This window comes from Emys orbicularis, chromosome 10 (assembly GCF_028017835.1).
Source record: "Emys orbicularis isolate rEmyOrb1 chromosome 10, rEmyOrb1.hap1, whole genome shotgun sequence".
NCBI classification, from domain to species: Eukaryota; Metazoa; Chordata; order Testudines; family Emydidae; genus Emys; species Emys orbicularis.
This window is the reverse complement of record NC_088692.1, coordinates 53,436,721-53,457,522: the sequence shown is the minus strand read 5'-3', so window position 1 is coordinate 53,457,522 and position 20,802 is coordinate 53,436,721. Positions and strand designations below refer to the sequence as shown.

At 44.7% G+C, this 20,802-nt stretch overlaps 1 protein-coding gene across 1 annotated transcript in view; it reads left to right on the top strand.

Annotated features, from left to right (window-relative positions):
* The window catches only part of PSTPIP1 (proline-serine-threonine phosphatase interacting protein 1), a 92,429-nt gene that overhangs the window by 60,171 nt on the left and 11,456 nt on the right, over nt 1–20,802 (top strand). The window contains exons 4-11 of the mRNA XM_065412284.1: nt 2,431–2,465; nt 4,296–4,402; nt 7,756–7,818; nt 10,586–10,684; nt 11,650–11,695; nt 13,059–13,138; nt 17,920–18,018; nt 19,250–19,346. Coding sequence (XP_065268356.1) covers nt 2,431–2,465; nt 4,296–4,402; nt 7,756–7,818; nt 10,586–10,684; nt 11,650–11,695; nt 13,059–13,138; nt 17,920–18,018; nt 19,250–19,346 — 626 coding nt within the window. The remainder of the gene's footprint in view (nt 1–2,430; nt 2,466–4,295; nt 4,403–7,755; nt 7,819–10,585; nt 10,685–11,649; nt 11,696–13,058; nt 13,139–17,919; nt 18,019–19,249; nt 19,347–20,802) is intronic.

Sequence of the window (20,802 nt, the reverse complement as noted above, 5' to 3'; positions counted from 1 at the left end):
ATACACAAAAAGCTGAAACAGTTTGAAAATAAGATGTATATTGATCATTTTTGGCTAAAAGGCTTTTTGTTCACACATTTTACAGGTAGCCGTGCTAGCAAATTTTGAATCAAGACTCAAGGTTTTCATGATGTTCTTTGGGGCCTGCATGATGGTGTCCATTTCCCTTTATATTTTCCCCCTAAGAGTCCACAAGGGTGCTTCAAGACCTGAAAAAGGGTCCTATTTCTCTTTGCTGCTTTATGTCCAATTTAAACCCTAAACAGGCCCCTCTGGAAGGGCATACGGTATATAGACTATACTTTTTGCCCTTCTGGCTAAGCATGTGCCATGAAGAATGGGGAGGCAGCATATCTTTAAAGATGACAGCCTCAGGTCCAGTAGCACAGGCAGATTGTACTAAGGGAAATTCTCCAATAGCAGACCCAGTTTCTGCCCTTGGATCTGTGCACTACTGAAGTCATTGAGAGCTGCATGCATCCATACAAGAGCAGAATGAAGATCTATGTGATGAAGCAAACCTAATTGTTGCCCAGGTGTCGATAGCTACCTTCAAGTGGTGCTTAACAAATACAGTCCACCCAAGGACTGAAAATAGCAACCCCTCTGCTTCAGGACTGGATTACATGTTCGAAGCAGTCAATGCTAAAGGCACTGGAGATGCTGACATGACAGGATGAGGGCTACCACTTGGCTAGTTCAGCACCAGCTCTGCCAAGATTGCGTGTGGTGGTGGTGATGTTTTTAACATGAAACCTGAGTGCGGCAAGGCAGAAGCCAGGGATTTGCTTTCTCTTTAAAACGGATGTGAAGGCCACGCCTAGAATGTTTTTAAACACAGCTCCAAGTCTCAGCCAAAGGAAAAGCATCCGGAATTCCCACAGGAAGCATCAGTATTGGAGAGGGCAGGAGGCTGCATCAGACAGGGTACAAAGTGTGGGTTTTGAGCCAGGTGCCTGCAGGAACACTTCTTTGGAAGCCAGGCTGCCATCAGGAGCCTGCACCTCGTCCAAAGTACCACAGAGAATGTGGGCTCTAGTATGTGTGTCTCTGGCCTCCTAGGGTGGCCCAGGATGTACATGATTTCCTCATAGATCTCTGTCCCCCAGGGGTTGGCAGGGCCACACATCCCTCCCCACTCCCTCAGTGGCAAAACTTTATGCTTTTAGCCATTGAGTATTTCAAAAGTGCCACTCACAAGCTTGGCTGAATATTTCTTCCCCTCTCACGGGCCATATCAGGCTCTCTCTTTATCAAGCCCCTGTACAGACCTTTGGAAGGTCACACAGTCCATGCCCTGGAAAGATTAACTTCTAAATTCACAATACAGCCCCCAGTAAAACCACTGGTGACCAGGCTCTTCAGACCTGTGTGCAATTGGAGCAGCAATGCTGCAACAGAATGGTAAAGTGGGGAGTGCCCACTATGCCTATGGCAACTCTCTCTGAAATACTTCTCTACCTCTTTGCTGTTCTTTCTGCTGCTTCATTAAAACGTTTGCAGCTTGTTCCCTATTCATCTGCCTGACTGATTATCATTTACTCAACCCAGGACAACAAGAGACAATATACTACTGCCCTTTACCAGCCCCCTGTGAAACACCATTATAAGGCCCCACCTCTTACTTTGACCCAGCTCCATCTGACTGCTCATATTGACCAGTGTAATGTTTTGTCTTGCTAGTCTCACCTGTATTTCATGGCCTGGTGCTGAGGGCTCCGTCTTATGAGGGCGGAGCTTATTCATACTGCACTGTGCAACTGTGAAAAGCCACTGTATGGTCCATGATTTCAGACCCCTAGAGTGTATGGCTCTGAAAACCATTGGTCTTAATTTGGTTTCTTTAAAGAATTTGGAGACAGTACCACAAGGGGGTGCTACAGAAGTGCAGGAGGGAGGTAATGTTATACAGCCAATGCATTGCTCCTGCTGTGAGGATTACTAAGGAGTTAAAAACAAGATATAACTTAGAGAATTTTTTCACTTGACCAGCACTGATCTCTGACTACAGAGGTCTTACCTATCTCTGTCCTCAGAGATCTCCTCTTTCGGACTACTATTCCAAATATCAGTTATACTGGTCATTTGTATTTCCCTGTATTCATGTTCTCACCAAGACATTGGTACAGACAAGTTAATATTAACACGTGTAATAACTAATACTAAGGGGTTAAACAGTCCAGTGCACCAGGAGTTCAGAAGTCTTTAATTCCCTGCTTCATGAAACATTTGATTGCATGGCCTAATGATAACCTATAAATGTAATCTCTCGCCCATTTGCATGGTCAATTTTTTTTGATAGGGCTATTAAAGGTTTTATTTATTTTTGTGTTTCTTTGAGGGTAAAGGTCTGGTAGTGTAATTTTTTTTTTTAGATTCACAGTCTGTCATTAGGACATTATACCAATAAGTATGTGTTTGTTTTCTCAGCACTCTGAAGGCAGCATTCGAGGTCCTAAAGCAACGTAAGTTTATATACGCCTTCCCATCCCTGTTGGAGTTCTTTCATTGATGGCTGATTTGTCCTGGGGCCAAGCCATCACTGAGGAAGACGGATTTTCTATTCCAAGTGTTTTACTGCCCATTATTTACACCCTTTACTACTCTAATCCACAGTATACAGAGATAGTATTCACAGGGGTCACAAGTAGCTCCACATTTAGTCCAAATGCCCTTTCCCCAACAGCTTGCACTGTACCCACTATAATCCACTAGCAGAGGAACAGCCAAGCTGCCATCCCAGTTCCTTTGCTACCCCCCTTCCTCCTGAATTCCTAAGAAACCAAAGAGCCTTAAAACCGTCTCCAGTTTAGGTCCTCAGGTCTCTGCACTGTGAACTATGCTTCCCCTCCCAGCCCAACCCCTTAATAAGGGAAGGGATTTCCTCCTCTTTTGGAAACAGGATCCCAACCCCGCACCAATGAGTTGACCATACATGGCTGAAACATAATCAAAAAGGACCAGCTGGCCAATGAGTGACCCCTAGCAGACTAATTTGCTGTGTGACCTTGGACAAATTATTTAAGGCAGCATCTCCGGCAATCAGGATGTTTAGTTTTCTATACCTCAGTTCACTCATCTGTAAAATGGGGGCTGTCATACATCCCCGCAGTTGTAAGGTACTTCAAATCCCCCCAGATGAATGACAGTAAGCAAAGGCACACCCATCTCACCAGCACAGTCGGCAGAAAGCACCCTTCACCATGGTCACAACCTGGACACACAGAGACACTCCAGGGTCTAACACACTCAGATTGTCCGTCTGTGCTACAGTGGCCGCACTCCCCTAGTTAGGAGTAATAATGGAATTTTTGCCAACTTTTTGGGCTGCTTCCCCAACACTTGCTCAGTCTTACCTGGTTTGAGGCACAGACAACTAACCCTCATCTAAGCCCCAGGCTCATCAAGACAGTGGAATATGCACTCTCTTGTGCACCAAGGGCTAAATGCTAAAGTTTTTACACCCCTAAGACATAATAGTATAATTACCTAGTATACAATGAGGCGGTGCAGTTGCACACACTGCCTACAGTTTAGATAAAGAGGCCAAGATTTTCAAATGTGGCTAGAGATTTAAGGTCACTCCTGGTTTGAAGGGGCCTGATTTTCAGAGAGGTGGGTGCTCACCACTTTCTGACAAAGAGGCCCTTTTCAAGACATCTCAAAGTTGGGCACCCTAAAATCACTAAGTATTTTTGAAAATCTTGGCCAGATATTTTAAAATTTTATTTCAAGAGTAAGATATTTCCATCTCTACTGAACCCTGCCCATTTTCAGCCCCCCTAATTGGATGATAGTGCTGGGACAAGCCTGACTGTAATTGGGAAGTGGCTGACAAGAGAGACTGATGTCAAGCAGTGTGATGGGTGGGAAGGTGATCACAATGTGGATAAAAAACCTGGGGTCAATAGGGAGACATGGAGGGGGAAGAGCGAGAGCCCTTAAAAAGAAAGGGGAAAGACTGGAGGTGCGTGGTGGGAATATGAAGAAGTGAAAGGGGGCCAGCTAAAAGTATTTCTATTTACATTCTCCTGGCAAGTGTCACAAACAGCAGCAGTTCTGGCCCCATGTATGTTGCAGGCATCAAGGGGATTGTGATGAGTCCTATCCTCCTTTAACTGATGAGATAATACAACGATCTGAATAAAAAAAGCCCTCCTTAAGTTTCTGAGACTGCCAGGTGCATGTAAGGAATACATTCATGCCACCTCCCAGTAAATACATGCTGAAAAACCTGACTTTGTATTTATTAGAGGCCTTTTCATTGACTGTCTATAAATTCTCATCTGTCTTAGAAATTGAAAATGTTGGAAACTCTCATATCCAACTGGCATTGATGCTGAAGGATGAACTGAAAGGAATAGAGGAGTTCAGAGAAAGACAGAAGGAGCAACGAAAAAAGGTGAGGAAATATAAGAATTGTCAGACCAATGGCCCATTTATTCTGATAGGTTGTCTCCAGCAATGTGCTATGGATGTTTCAATGCACGATAATCGCTCCCTTCCACCCAGGCTCCTAGCTAACTTGATACTGGGGTGAATCTCTCTCTCTGTGATCACAGCTGGTGATGAGATAATGCTCTGAACTATGAAGACTGAGAGCCCTTGTCACTTTCACTTTCTAGCTAATGTAACTGCAGATGCTAGTCTTATTCCTGTAAGGGCTTGGCCACACTTGCGAGTTACAACGCAATAAAGGAGCCCCGGGCGCCCTAGCTCACTCCCCGTCCACACTGGCAAGGCATGTAGAATGCTCTGACTCTGCGGCTACAGCGCTGCTGGTACTCCACCTCGGCGAGAGGAATAACGTTTGCTGTGCCTTGGCTACAACGCACGGGCGTCAGTGTGAACGAGGGGTTGGGTTACTGCACTGTGATCGGCCTCCAGAAACGTCCCATAATCCCCTTAAGTCAAGTGGCCACTCTTGTCATTGTTTTGAACTCCTGTAGGAATGCGGAAATGCCCTTTCAAAGCTCCGTTTCTGACAGCCGGCATGCAAGCCATTAGTGTGGAATGCTGTGAGAGAGATGTGGGGGAGAATGGGGGGTCTGCTGCTGTCTGAACTTACAAGACAGCATGCTGACATGCTCTCAGCCCCCCAAAACCCCACTCTCTCTCCCCCCACATACACACAACACACTCCCTGTCACACTCCAACCCACCCCATTTGAAAAGCACGTTGCAGTCACTTGCATGCTGGGATAGCTGCCCATAATGCACCGCTCCCAGTGCCGCAAATGTGGCCACGCCAGTGCGCAAGGAGCTGTAAGTGTGGACAGACTGCAGTGCTTTCCCTACTGCGCTCTACGAAGGCAGGTTTAACTCTCAGTGCTCTACATCTGCAAGTGTAGCTATGCCCTAAGTATTTAATCCCTTTTTAAAACTCTTGCTAAGCAGGTTGCTTCAGTAAAAATCCTGTAAGAGCATTGCAATACACTGAAATTGATGCAGTAACAAAAGTTTGTGCATTGTGTTGAACTTGAAGCCTAAGTAATAAGGTGATGAGTGTGTTAGAAATCCACAAGATAAGTGATATTAATCTAGTATTCACCAGAGGTGTTGTATTAAAAGAACCCAACTATGTTCAAGCCAGCTTTCGTTCCCTTTGATCCTCCCAAATTCAGCATCCTTTGAACAAGTTATCTGCTAAGCGAGTGACAATGTTAATTTTTACACCCTCCCTGGTTCTATCTGGAAATAAATAAAGGGCTTGGCTACTTGCCACTGAAAACAACGATGGTTTTTGGCAGCCATGCAAAATTTCCACATCCCACGCCCCTTTAAAACAAAACAGGACAAATCCAGGTAGTTCCAAGTGCACCAACCTCATCATCTCTATAGCACAGATGGGAACTTAGCCAATGAAACACTCCAGAATTTCAGAGTTGGTAAAAACGATCCTGTTTCTGACAGTGCTGTTGTCTGATTTTCAAGCTCCACAGCTGCTTCATGAAGCACATTCAATTTAGACACAATTCCATGTCTGTTTCATATTTGAATCAGTATTTATCTTCTCCACCACCCCATTTACTACTTGGAGAGCTGCATGGAAACGGGGGCTGTAACTTTTTGAAATAGTTCTGCATTTGAAGCCTTTAAGAGAAACCTTTACTGGGAGCAAGGCAAAGACCTCTTCTGGATTCTCCATGTCTGTTGCAGGTTTTTCTTTCAGTCACCCATTGGCTGGCTGCCAAGAAAGTAGCACTAGAGCAAACCGTGCCAGCATTTCCGGTGATCTCCCAAAACACAGCAGTGTGTGTCTTTGTGCTAGCTCTGCAACAGCAGCATTCCGGACTGCACCATTTGGCCCTTACTCAGGCAACACCTTTGTTGGCACCAGGGGAAGTTTTGCTTGAATAAGGTCTAAAGACTGCAGAATTAGACTCCCCTCCCCATGGGTGGCGGGTGAACCCTGGGCTCGGGGAGGCTAGCCCCCCTGCATGGCCTGCCCCTTCTGCCAGAGGCCCCACCCGGCCTGCTGAAGCCCAGAGGGTCCCCCCACATGGCCGTCATCATCCCTCCCCCAGCCCTGGAGCGCCAGACAGGTGGGCGACGTGGCCTCTCCCAGCCCTGGAGCACAGGCCAGCCCCCATTAGTCCCTGCCACAGGGGAAAGAGCCCCCCACAGCACAGTGCCAGGAAGCAGGAAGGGCCCTGGGGACGGAGCATGGGCAGGGCCACCCAAGACTGTTTGGGGAGGCTCAGCCTTCCCCAGCTTTCAACACCCGCCGTCCATGCCCCTCCTCCCGCCACATTCTCCAGGGAAGAAACCCTGATTCCCAGCATTTCCCTGACATCATGGATGAGATGATCTAGACATTGAGTTCAACACAAGGCTCAAACTCTTTGCTACTACTTCAATTGCAGTATATTTTAGTGCTCCGGCAGGATATTATAGAAGTAACCTTCTTACCCAAAGTTAAAAAAGGGGATTAAACACTTACAGCAGTAATCAGCAGGGACCTTAGAAATCCGTTGTTTTTTTTAAATCAGAGAATTTGGGGGTTTTTTTAATCATGGAAAACTAGGATCTCTGGTGATCAGCCAAGGCTGTTGGGAGAGAAGCATTACATATATTGAAATTTCATAATCTGAAACAAAGCCATCTGTGTTCAGATCAAGCTCTGTTAAAAAGACTATGTCATGGGATGAGAGTCATGTCTGGCTGCCGAATAGGAAAGGCTCTTGTTTTTAAGCTTGGAGCTGGGTATTTCAAACCATGTCAAATTGAAGAAGAGGCGGGGCCAATGCCCTTCAAGCTAACCTGCTGATGCCCATGGAAATTAGGTAGAATATAATCATTTGACAGAGGTAATGGGATCTGTTATTAATCACACAGGATCTGCTCACATTTGGAATGGATAGAAGTCCTTACTCAGCAAGGTGGGGCACTGGTTTGCCTGCACAAACACAGCAGCAGCACAAGATCCTATCCCAGGGCTTGTGCTGTTACGCAGAACTCTGCTGGCAAAGCTTATGTACAGTGTGACTGGGTGTTATGCAATTTAAGCTTCTTCAGATAAGGAGAGAAAACAAAGTCATATCCTCTTGGCTATTAATGGAAGCCACTGAAGCAAAATGATCTTGGATTAATTTTTCCTAGCTTTGCACTGTGTCATTTAGAAGGGCGTGAGTTACAAAAGCAACATCAAGGCATTTTCTGCACAGGAACATGGTTCTTAGAAATGGTGCAACAATTGCTCTTCTAATCCTGCCTCTAAAAGGAGAAATGTTTAGTCCTGTGTGTTTCTTACAGTACGAGATTGCAATGGAACGTGCGCAAAAGAGCAAGGTGTCCCTTTATAAGAAAACAATGGAGGTAAGTTATGTGGTTTAATAATACATTCATCCAGTTGCACATGGAGAAAAATTAGGGTGGGAGGGTGAAATTTTCATTGCAGACAATATCTTAAAGGAATGTCAAGAACATGATGAAATAAAGTAAAAAGAGTATGTGTTTCCAAGCCATGAGGTTAAGACATGGAAGCATGTTTTCCCTGCCACGCCTAGTTAAAGGTCACTTACAGCACCTTGAGGGTTAACTTTGAGTTACTGCCAGCGTTATTTCTGTTTTCAACAAGTTTACAGGCTAAGATTTTTTTTTCTGCCATTCAGCCTGGCCTACTCAGCCTGGGGATCTGAAAGTCAAGTGAATTCCTACAGTCTCATGCATCATCACCATCAATGAAGATTCTACAGGCCAAGTGCGACCTGAGGATCACTTGTGCAACTCCAGTGGTATAAACGATGAGAGAATTTGGCTCAGCTGTTGAACTAGATGGCAACGATGATGATGCATGAGCAACAATGGAATTTAGTGCCCTCTACTGAAGTTTCAGAGTAGCAGCCGTGTTAGTCTGTATCCGCAAAAATAACAGGAGTACTTGTGGCACCTTAGAGACTAACAAATTTATTAGAGCATAAGCTTTCGTGGGCTACAACCCACTTCTTCGGATGCATCCGAAGAAGTGGGTTGTAGCCCACGAAAGCTTATGCTCTAATAAATTTGTTAGTCTCTAAGGTGCCACAAGTACTCCTGTTATTTCTACTGAAGTTGTTAACTTTGGAGGGCTAACTAGAGTGAAAAGCAGGGAAAACTTATTTTGGGCTGAGGTTGGCATCTATAACGCTGGATAAACACGGAGAGCAGCTCTGTTGATTAAGTAGTGCCATGTCTAGAACTAGGAAAATGGTCATGTTTTAACCTCCACTCTGATAATGATGCCAGCTACCATCACCCACTCGTTCAGTTTTCAAACCAGGCACCTTTGTGCTTTCTCCCATGCTGCCTCTATCCATGGGAGGTGCTCCTTGTCAAATCCATAAAATTAACTCCTTATTCTCTTTCAAATCCCTTCTTACAACTCTCCTTTTCCTCGATGCCACAAAAAACTTGATGACAGATAGGCAACTGGTGTTTTGAGGTCACTGCCTACCATGCTGATTAGTATTGTTTTGTTAGGCTTCCCCACGTTTGTTATACCCACCTGGTGTTTCTTGTTACCTAAATTGTAAGCTCCTGGGGGGCAGGAGGAAGAACTGCCTTTTTGTTTTGTGTTTGTACAGCACAGTGGAGTCCTGGTCTGTGAGTAGGGCACCTAGATGCTACTGCAATGCAAATAACCACCAACCATTTTAAACAGGACTTTGCACCTAGTGTGGACAGGGCAAGTCATATTTAAAAATGTGTTAAGCTGGTCATGGTTAACCCTGTGGGATGCATGGGAGGCAGTGTGGTCTACTGGATAGGGCACTGGTCACTGGGACTCAGGAGACCTGGCTTCTGGTTCTGACACTCACCTGGTGTGTACTTTGGGCAAGTCATTTCCCCTCCTACCCTTCGTCTGTCTTGTGCGTTTAGTAGAGCTGGTTGGAAGTTTTCAGATGGAACGTTTTTCTGTTGGAAAATGGTGATTCTTTGAAAATGAAGCTTTATAGTTTAAATGAAACTTTGACCTTATCAAAATGCCTTTTTTTAAGCATTTCCTTTTGATCAAAAAGAAACATTTCTATCAACCCAAAACAATATTCTCCCTCCCTCTGACTATTGTTTTGCATGAAATTTCAATTTTTTTTGTTTTGTTCCATTCCCCCCCCCAAAAATTGCAGAATTTCCCAAGAAATGGAAAATCCAGTTCCCATCCAGCTCTAGTATTTAGACATTTAATGAGAAACAGTTCCTGCCCTGAAGAGCTGTGTGGCTGTACAGTGCCCTGCTCAATAGGGCATCTAGGCATCCTGTCATAAAATAAATAATTATAGTGACTAGTGTCAGTACCACATATGGGGATGTTGGAGCGGGTTGCTTGGTGTGCTGCTCATTTGATATGTCAGCATCCAGGTTGCTTTTTCTTCTCTCTTTTATGTCCATCTGTGATTAGGTGGGCAACAAAAATGATTAGGGGTATGGAATGGCTTCCGTATGAGGAGAGATTAATAAGACTGGGACTTTTTAGCTTGGACAAGAGACTCCTAAGGGGGGATATGACTGAGGTTTATAAAATCATGACTGGTGTGGAGTAAGTAGATAAGGAAATGTTATTTACTCCTTCTCATAACACAAGAACTAGGGGTCACCAAATGAAATTAATAGGCAGCAGGTTTAAAACAAACAAAAGGAAGTATTTCTTAACACAGCACATAGTCAGTCTGTGGAACTCTTTGCCAGATGATGTGAAGGCCAAGACTATAACAGGGTTAAAAAAAAGAACTAGATAAATTCATGGAGGATAGGTCCATCAATGGCTATTAGCCAGGATGGGCAGGGATGGTGTCCCTAGCCTCTGTTTGCCAGAAGCTGGGAATAAGTGACAGGGAATGGATTGCTTGATGATTACTTGTTCTGTTCATTCCCTCTGGGACACCTGGACCTTTGGTCTGACCCAGTATGGCCGTTCTTATATCAATTTAATATTGTGCCCCTTTCAATTTTAAAATTTAAATTAATGTTTAAAAGTTTTTAAAATGTAAATTGTTCCAACCTAATGCCTGATTTGTTCCCCTTGCCTGCAGAAGAGACCGTGTCAGGGTGGAGAGGGTTATCTAGCCCAAAAAGAAAACATTCTTTTGAATTTATTTTAATGCAGTCAAAGAAGACCTACGAGCAGAAGTGCAAGGATGCAGACGAGGCTGAGCAGGCCTTCGAGAGGATAAGTGCTTCAGGCAACCAAAAGCAAACAGAAAAGGTATCTGAGACCACTGTGCTATTTAAGCAATGGTAGCAGACAGCTCTGTAGTTTTCGTAGACAATCCGCTTTGCATCAGATTTCAGAGGCTGCTCTCTGTTCTAATAAACATTGTAAAATTCACTAGGAAAATTTTCCTCCACAGATAGGCTGTGCCTTTTGAGCAATCAATAGAATTGGAACAAGTTCATAGTTGCCTGTGTTTTTAAAAAGCATGGTAGGCTGAGAGATTTAGGGAGACAATTGGCATGGCCTATCATTAGAATGCAAATTCAGTTTCTTCCTGAATCAAATTATTCATAAAAATGAAAGGAAAAGTCTGAAACATATTAATCTGCTGTTTCCACCTTTGGATCCCATGTTAACCAAAGTAGGTACAGTACCTTACATTAAATGCCCTTTCTTTATCAAACTGTCTTCTGGTAGATAGTTTAGTTTCATCGGAATTTACAAACTTGAAAATAAATCATTGAAAACAAGGCATTTCAATCCCTCATTGCATCATCTTACATGTTTAGCTGACAACCTACTAACCTTTCATGAGAACATTTTACAATGAAGCAGATGGAGAAAAAAAATAAACTAACTCTCTTTTTCTCCATACATTCAGGGCAGCGTAAGCAGAGATCCAAACTCATCTTTTTTTGCAGGGGAGAGGGGAGGAGCAATCTAAAAATGGCATTGGAAATATGCATTTTATACCCACAGTGTTCCAAAAATCTTCCACAAGTAACAAATTAGATTTTATTTATAGTGGGTGAAATCCTGGCCCCATTCAAGTCAATGACAAAACTCCCATTGACTTGAATGGGGTCAGGATTTCACCCAGAACAGTTCTAGGGTGGCTACTTTTACTTACACACACACACACACACACACACACACACACGGGTGGAACACATCAGCTGTTTAACTCTGCAGAGCAACAGCAAACAGTTTAGGACAGTTTTCTTTTTATATTTCAGAGTCAGAACAAAGCCAAGCAATGCAAAGACACAGCAAATGAAGCAGGTACCGTTCTACATAAAGTCTAACACCCAGCTGATTTAACGGCATGCTATGAAGGGGGGAGGGGGGAAACAAAAAAAACCCACGTATAAAAGTGCAGATTCCTAAAGACTCCTAAACTAATGAAAGTGCAGTTAAAGGCAACTGTCAGCTACTTTAGACCCCCAAGTTTACATTCCACTAAAGGAAGATAAATATGATGCTGCATATACGTAGGAGATGCCCTTTATGTATTCTACAGTTTATTTAAAACACTTTAATAATGGGGTTTCTTTTCCGTTTGTTCTTTAACATTGTTTGGGTCCTCAGCCACCCTAACCCAGGGCAAGGAAGACGTAGGTGTGCATGCTTACACATGGGCAAGCTAGTATAGCTATGTTCTCTGGACCCGGCTATGAGCCCAAACTCAGGGAGGGTACATCTACACTGCAGCAGGGAGGTGTAATTCCCAGTTCAGGAGATGGATGTGCACTAGCTCAGCCTACAAATAGCAGTGTAGCCGAAGTGGCACGGGTGGCAGCTCGGGCTAGCTGCTGAAGTACATACCAAGGGGTCGGGTGGGATTGTACTTGGGCAGCTAGCCTGAGCAGCTGCCTGTTGCACCTTGGCCACAGTGTGATTTTTAGCATGCTAAATCAAGCAGAGCTTTCACGTGTTTGTCTCCTCAGGCTGGGAGGTATGACTGAGTCCCAGCCGCCATGTATATACACAGGAAACTCGCATATGCTCTGGGACTGTGAAATGGAGCATTGCAATCCCGAGCCCTCAAGAAATTCCCTCTGCCAGTTGGGTGGGTCCTTCTGTGTCCTTCTTGGGCACCTTGTTCACTTAGGACAGTGGTCCCCAACCTTTTTCGTCTGGCGGGTGCCAGACAACGAGCCACGGAGGACCGTGGCGGCGGACGAGCATCCACCGAAATGCCGCCGACAAGTGGCAACGTCAACAGGCATCGCCGCCGACAAGCAGCATCGGCGGCATTTCGACGGATGGTCGTCCGCCAGCCAGCCAGTATGTGGGCACACTTAGACGCATTGGGGACCCCTGACTTAGGACAATGCAATCCTACAATATCACTCAAGCCTAAGAACCCATGGCTGCTATCAACATACACATTGTTGTCCAGTTGAGATGTTTGTGGCATACCTGTGGGCAAGTCAGAGAGATCATTCTCTCCAGTAAAAATACCATGAGCTAACCCAGGCATCTTTCTGCTTAACCAGGTTCTATTGTACTATATTCTGTAGGATATAGGTTAGGGCTATGTTTTACCAAAGTAAAGTCACACCATACCTAACAGGAGGAGATGTGGGGCCCTGTATTATTTTATCTCAGTTGGGAAGTTTCCGTTTCATCTCTCTATTTACAGAAAGGGCGTACAAGCAGTATATAGAACAGCTGGATAAGGCCAGAATGGAGTGGGAGAAGGAACATATCAGCACCTGTGAGGTAAATATTTTGACCTTTGGAACCATTTGTTTGAGCATTTTTTTATTTTACTCACTCACGGATCTCAGTCCCAGATGCAGTGTTACCACTGAGGGATCTGATACATACTGTTGATGGTCTGTGATTAGCTAGAGATGACTGCTGCAAGAGTACACTTGACACTACCATGGATTTAAAGTATAGCTGTTAGCTTTCTGACTTGCTTATGCTTTTCTTGCTTGCCCATTAAATTTAGGTTGCCAGATCCTCAGCTGGTTTAAATTGGCATAGTTACAGCAGTACGCTGCCCATTTCCACCAGCTGAGGATCTAACCCAGGGTGGAATATAAGATCCTGCTAGTTTTAGGGCTGCCTTATTTAAATCAAAGCCAAATTAAACCTGTTTCCCAAGTGACTGATTAGAAGCACACAATTTAAAAGTGCCTGAACACCAGTTTAAGTCCAGGAGCTTCCAACTCTTCTTAGCCCACAGAGAATCTCTTTGTGGTCCGCTTCTGTATGCTTGCCAGGTATTTTTACATCAGCCCTGCCTCCCTGTAGCTTTCACTTTCTGGAATTGTCCCATAGCTGGCATGGCAACCATTCTACAGACATGGTGTCAAAAAATCTGAAGTTTCCTCTAAGATTCAGATTTCCTCCCCTCCCCCTTTTCCATCACTGCTATACATATCCCAGACTGGGAGTGCTCTTCAGAACCTGGCCAGAGCCTGCCCGCTGCAATTAGTACAGATTTATCACTCTTCAGCAAATGGAGTTATTGAGTCCCTTCTCGATGTGTTTGTGGCTAAATCCAGGACTACTAAATTTCTAAGGGGGTTCTAAGCTAGCAACTTATGAAAGATGTATATAAAAACCAGTATTTGGACATGTGCATATGTAGTTGGCATGTTAAGTTCACCATCTACATCAAAATAATAGTGTCTGTTTTAATGAACTGATGCACTTGTGAGCAATAGAATAGTTGTTATGCACTGCAAATGGCTTCTTGTGTTCAGAAGTCCCTGTAGTGCTTAACTTTAGCCATATGCTTAAGTACTTTGCCCAGTTGCTGCCCCAAATGAAATACTTTCTCTCATTCTTTCAATCTCTTCTTAAAAGCTACTTCTCCCAGAAACGCTTCCTACCCTTTTCTTTTCACCAGCTGGTTTCTCCACACCCTCCCTCAGTTGTGCCATGCCTTATTTCTTACACAAGGAGATCTTTAGGGGACAGGGAATGTATCTTGCTCAATATTTTGTAAAACGTTATATGTACTTAGTTTTGTGGTGGTATGGATGCGCATCGTAACAAAAGAAGAGAGCAGATGGCTAGAAGAGTTTGAGCTTTCCACACCTTATGGAAAATAAATAAGCACATTCTATTTAGAAGAACAGTTCAGCTTAGAGATCAATTTTATTTCTGACTTTGCTGTAAAAATAGTTTCTCCTCTTGAATTCACACTGAAAGCTGCAGCCCCCCTCTCCCCCCCCATAGCTCTGCTAAAGTATTATGACTTCAAGCAGAGGAAGAAAGGAGCAAGTGAACTCAGAAGAAACAAAAACTCTGTTCTGCTACGCAAATAGTCCAACAATTTCGACATACCAGTATTTTCCCAAAGCTTTCCATTAGGGGATTACCTGTATTATAAATCCAAAAAGCTTGTCCCCTCATCTTGTTACAACAGGATTCTGGGTTCTAAATCCTTGGGATCATTTGCTATTCAAATCACAGTGCCGTCCCCTTCTCCTCTTTCCCCCTTTATTTTTTGTCAGGGAAATGTTGTTAAAGGTTGGGTTAAACTTTCTTGAAGCTTTGAGTGTAACCCACAACCCTTCATTAAGATAGCAGGAACAGTTAAGCTCCTTTGTGAAATAACAGCAGTCTCCAAATCAAAATATAGGCACGTGACACCATCCAAACCAAAGGCACACCTAAGGCTGTGATGGGTCCCCCCCCACCTCAGGGTGCCTCCTGGAACTGGGGTACCACTGAGCTCGCCTGGGTTCCCTTTATGCTGTATTGCTGTGCATACCTGTCAAGCCCTCCCTCAGGCTTTAGAATGCACTTTACCAGCACACATACAGGTAGGGACACATCCAGCTGCAGCTTCACACAGATGCTGAGATCAGCTCTGCATGGGAAGGCTCAGCTGAGGAACTGCCAGGTACTGAAGTGCACACCCCCTCCTCTCGAGGGTAAACCCAAAATCATACCATCTTGTGCTGCACAGAATTCTGTGCAGTGCTAGCTCATGAAATTCACCCCCTCCCTCAATGTGGAGAGGAATAGACACAGCTTTCTGCCCCAAGTTATGATTTCCACACACACTGGTTTTAGACAAAAAAACCCCCAAGTTTGTTAACTACAAAAAGATAGACTTTAAGTGATTATAAGGGAAAGCAAACAGATCAAAGCAGATTACCTAGCAAATAAAACACACATAAACTAAGCTTAATATACCAAAGAAATTGTATATGTGTAGCAAATTCTCACCCTAAATGTTGTTTTAGGCAGATTGTAGAGATTCTTGAAGGCAAGCTCCACTTGCTTGCAGCTTAAAACTCCAGTTATTCCTTTCACAGGCTCTAGCCTCTAGCCTGGGTTCAGCCCTTCTCCCCCAACTCAGTCTTTGTTTCTCAGGTGTTTCCAGCAGCCTTCTTCTTGGGTGGGGAGTCAGTGAAGAATGAACCACAATGATGTTACTACCTGCCTTAACTAGTTTTAGCATATGGTGGGAACCCTTTGTCTCCCAGTTTGATTTCCACCCCCAGCCAGTGGAAAAACACTGGCATTATGATGGAGTCCAGTACCAGGTGACTTGGTCACATGTCTCTGTAGGGCCACCGCAGCCATGACTCAGAGGCTGTTTTCAGTATCCCCAGTAAGGCTCCCTGGTGGGGGATTAGCATCTTCTAAGACCTATTGTTCTCCTTAATGGCCCTTCCCAGCTAGCCATCTAGACTGATTACATTCTGTCTAGTGGGCGTTCCCCAAGTGTAAACACATTTGTAATAGATGCATAGACAATATTCCTAACTTCAGATACAAAAATGATACATGCATACAAATAGGATGATCATATTCAGTACATCATGACCTTTTCAATGATCTCACATGATCCATCTTGCACAAAATACATCATAATTATGCCATACTCATATCATCATAATATTACAATGAAGAATATGGGGTGTAACGCCACAAAGGCCACTCAGGAATTTGAGCTATATGGGTGGGGAGGTTTGCTGGGTATTGTTTTGGGTAAGGGGTACATGTGAGAGACATATGCAAGACAGCACAGAAACAACCATAGAGGCTTAGGGCTAGTTTACACTAATGCTGTAAGTCAATCTGTTACGTAACTGAAGTCAACAGAACTTAGAGCAATTTACAGGGGTGTCTACATGGCGCTATGTTGGCAGGAGATGCTCTCCCATCATCATAGCTTCTGCCTCTCGGGGAGGTGGAGTACAGATGTCAACTGGAGAGTGCTCTCCCACTGACTTAGCGTGTCTTTACCAGACCCACTAAATCGACACCACTGCATCGATCGCAGTGATGTTGATTTAGTTGGTAATGTAGACATGGCCAGGGGCGGCTCCAGGCACCAGCGCAGCAAGCGTGTGCCTGGGGTGGCAAGCCGTGGGGGTCAGCCTGCTGGTCGCCATGAGGGTGGCAGTCAGGCTGCATTCAGCGGCATGCCTGCGGGAGGTCCGTTGGTCTCGTGCTTTCGGCGGCAATTCGGCGGCAGGGACGCTGAAGGCGCGGCACCGGCGGACCTCCCACAGGCATGCCGCCGAATCTGCGTGACCAGCGAACCGCCCACCAGGTGTGCCGCTGAAAGCTGCCTGACTGCCGTGCTTGGGGCGGCAAAAACCATAGAACCGCCCCTGGACATGGCTATAGTCTGCACTACAGAGTTTTGCTGGTATAGCTATGCAGCTGAAACCCACGGGTACACTCAACTAGGACGACCAAGAGTGCTTCTATCTGCTTAGCTAGTATCATTCGGGGAGGCGGTGTTTATATATCACCAGAACTTCTTCTGATGGTTTATGCTGCACCTCCACTAGGGAGCTCTGCCGGCATAGCTATGCCAGCAAAGCCTGTGTAGTATTGGTCAGCCCAGAGAAGGAGCAGAAAGCCAAGCACAGCCTAATCAAGCACAGTATGTATGGTCCTGGAACAGACTAGAGAGGGGTCTTTGGGGCTGGGTGCTGGATAAAAGAGGTTTGGAGCAAGGATATTATCTCCTGTTTCGTTCCTCTTGTGTTCAGGGAAACAAGACTTTGTACATTATTTGTAAATAAACAGAACTGCATGAAAAGGTATCTAATGCCACCATCAATTTCTTCTTCCCAACTTGCAACCTATAAGACCCTGAATATTTGGCTAGCCGCTTGGGTCAAAAGGGGTAACAATACCTTAACTTAGTGAAAGGTGAGATAATATTTTGTATTGGACTAACTTCTGTTGGTGAAAGGGACAACCTTCTGAGCTTACACAGAGCTCATCTTCAGGTCTGGGAAAGATACTCAGAGTGAATTTAGAGAAGTCAGGTAAAAACCCCTCATCTGCTGTTTGCAATTTGAGTGACTAAATGTAAAAGTGGATTTATTTTTAAGATTATTTTCTACAGTTCATAGTGCATCCTGACTGTAGTGTGTTTCAGAAAGGTTTGCAGGTGTACAAACATTGCACAGTGGGATCCTGATGCATGACTTGGGCTTCTAGGTGCTACCACAATACACATAATAAATAATAATAACCATGATGCTTGACATCTCTTCTTTTGGATTTAGGCCTTTCAGCTCCAGGAATGTGATCGTATCACCATCCTCCGGAACTCCCTTTGGGTTCACTGTAACCAGCTGTCCATGCAGTGTGTGAAGGATGATGAGGTACAGGCTTTCCCCCCAAGAAATCCCAGTCCTTGTGCATGGAGAAAAATGTGTCCTCTAAAGCCACCATATTGGCTCACCCCTCTCCACACATCAAATACCTCCAGCAATGGCGATGTCCATCTTACCACACTTGGCCAGGGCAAGAAACCACGAACCAGGTTTGCCCTCCCCACTGAATTAAAAATGAATATTTAGGCCGGCACAGACTCAGAGATTCTATAGCAAACTTGGTGCCACCAAGCTTCTGTCCCCTCTCCCCAAGCTATGGGGTAGAATCTCAAACCTCCAAGTCAGCTTTAAATAAAGGATTTTTTTATTGTTATTCCTTTTATACAGGAAAAAATGACTACTTCCATTTTAATAGTGAAAATCTTTACGTGTGTGAACCATCAAACTACTATCTCCCCTTTCCCCCTGCTCCCATGAGTTCTTTGGATGAGAAATTTCGGGCATGTCCCCTGGAATTTTTTTGCATTATACAGTTTTCTTAAGAGTGTATGTGTGTGGGAAAATAAATAATCTTTTCTGCCCCCGCTCCTCCACTCATCTGGGTGTAATCCTTCACATATCTGCAGAAATGCAGAGCTCTACTGACTTCAGTGGGGGAGACCTGGTTCTTTGAACAGGGTCGGGGCCTGGGTCTTCTAGCACGGGGCCCAAGAAAATGTTCAGAGATACATTTGGAAATAACAAATTGCTGAAACTGATTAATAGATTTAAAGGCCAGAAGGGACCATGTGATCATCTAGTCTGACCCCTTTCTAACACAGGCCTGGTTACCCCTGTATTTAGTCAGCACAAGTTACTGAGCTCAAGCCTTCCTTCTCAAAAGGCAACCAGCCTTGATTTGAAGACTTCAAGATGGAGATTCCACCACTTCCCTTGTTCTAATCATTCTCACTGTTAAAAACGTTTATCTTCTTTCTAGTTTTAGTTTGTCTGGCTTTAACTTCCAATCATTGGTTCTTGTGCTGCCTCTTTCCAGTGGATTAAAAGAACCCTTTAGAACCAGGGTTTATAAGCTTTTAAAGCTGGTCTCCCTTCTTCCTCATATTCTAAGATGTTGTCCACAGCAGAAGTAGAGAAATATGTTTATATACACACAGACACACCATGATTAAAGTGGACAGTGTCCCTTTAAGATGGAGAGAAATACTAGCAGAGGATTCTGTGTTAAGAGCTCATCACTAAAAGCTGAAACTTAAAATTCTTCTTTTCTGTTTTGCAGATGTATGAAGAGGTTCGAGTGAGCTTGGAGAACTGCAACGTAGAATCAGACATGGATTACTTCATTAAGAATAAAATGACAGGAACAGATCCACCAGGTAATAAACCTCAGGGTTTTTTTGGCCTTGTTACCAATTAGAAGTGGTAACACATGACAGAAATGCTGCCTCTCTAATTGTGGCCTTGGAAAGTCACTTAAATTTCTGTTTCTCATTCTCTCCCCTCTGTAAAATGGGAATAATACGTACTGACCTCACAGGGAAAGTAGGCAGCTTAAATAGATGTTTATAGAAGGCTTTGAAGAGGCACATTGCTAGATCCTATCATCAAAAACATTGGGAAGATTTCCTCAGCTGGAGAGAGCCAGAATATAGCAACAGTCCTACAGCTCGGGCGGGGGGGGGGGAGGGGGGCTGCCCACCAGCATCCACTGAAGTCCAAGGGAATCTTGCCATTGATTTCAATGAGCGTTGGATCAGGACTTTGGTGATGACATGTGGAGTGGAACGGACAGCAGTTGTAAAATGGAACAATCCTACTAAAAATAAAATAAAATAGAAAGCAGCATTTTTCTTCTGCATAGTAAAGTTTCAAAACTGTATTAAGTCAATATTCTTAAATATTCAGTTATAAGCTTTTGAAAGAGCAACCATAACTTTTTGTTCAGAGTTACAAACAACCTCAATTCCCAAGGTGTTCGTAACTCTGCAGTTCTACTGTAGCTTATTCCTCTTCCCATATGGAAACAAGCTATAGTGGTATATTTATACTGCTATAACTGTGTCCACACTATTATTATCATTATCATAGCACCTAGCCACTCTAGTTGTGCACCAGGATTCCATTGTGCTAGGCACTGTACAGACTCAGCACAAAGTGTTGTACCACTTTATCTACACTGGTATAGGTTAAACTGTTACAACTTTTGTGTTTAGACAAGCCCTGAGTAAAATTAAGCTTCCCCTCTCAGTTAGGTTTGACTGGTGTTAGTATCTCTGATGAATAAGCTTTCCAGTTCTCCAGCTGTCAGTAGTCTTCTATGAAAAATAGTGTAGATTGGGGTGGGCAAACTTTTGGCCCGAGGGCCACATCTGGGTATGGAAATTGTATGGTGGGCCATGAATGATCACAAAATTGGGGTTGGGGTGCAGGAGCGGGTGAGGGGGAGAACTCTGACTGGAGGTGCGGGCTCTGGGGTGGGGCTGGGGCTGCGGATGAGAGATTTGGGTGTAGGAGGGTGCTCCAGGCTGGGAGCTAGGGGTTTGGAGAGTGGGAGGGGGATCAGGGCTGGGACAGGGGGTTGGGGCACGGGAGGTAGGTCAGGGGTGCAGGCTCCAGGGGGTGCTTATCTGAAGCAGTGGCAAGTCCCACCTCCGGCTCCTATGCGGAGGCGTGGCCAGGCTGTTCTGCACACTGCCCCGTCCACAGGCCTCGGCCCTGCAGCTCCCATTAGCTGCAGTCAGGGCCGGCTCCAGGCACCAGCTGGCCACGTCCAGCTATTCGGCGGCAATTCGGCGGACGGTCCCTCACTCCCGCTCAGAGCGAAGGACCTCT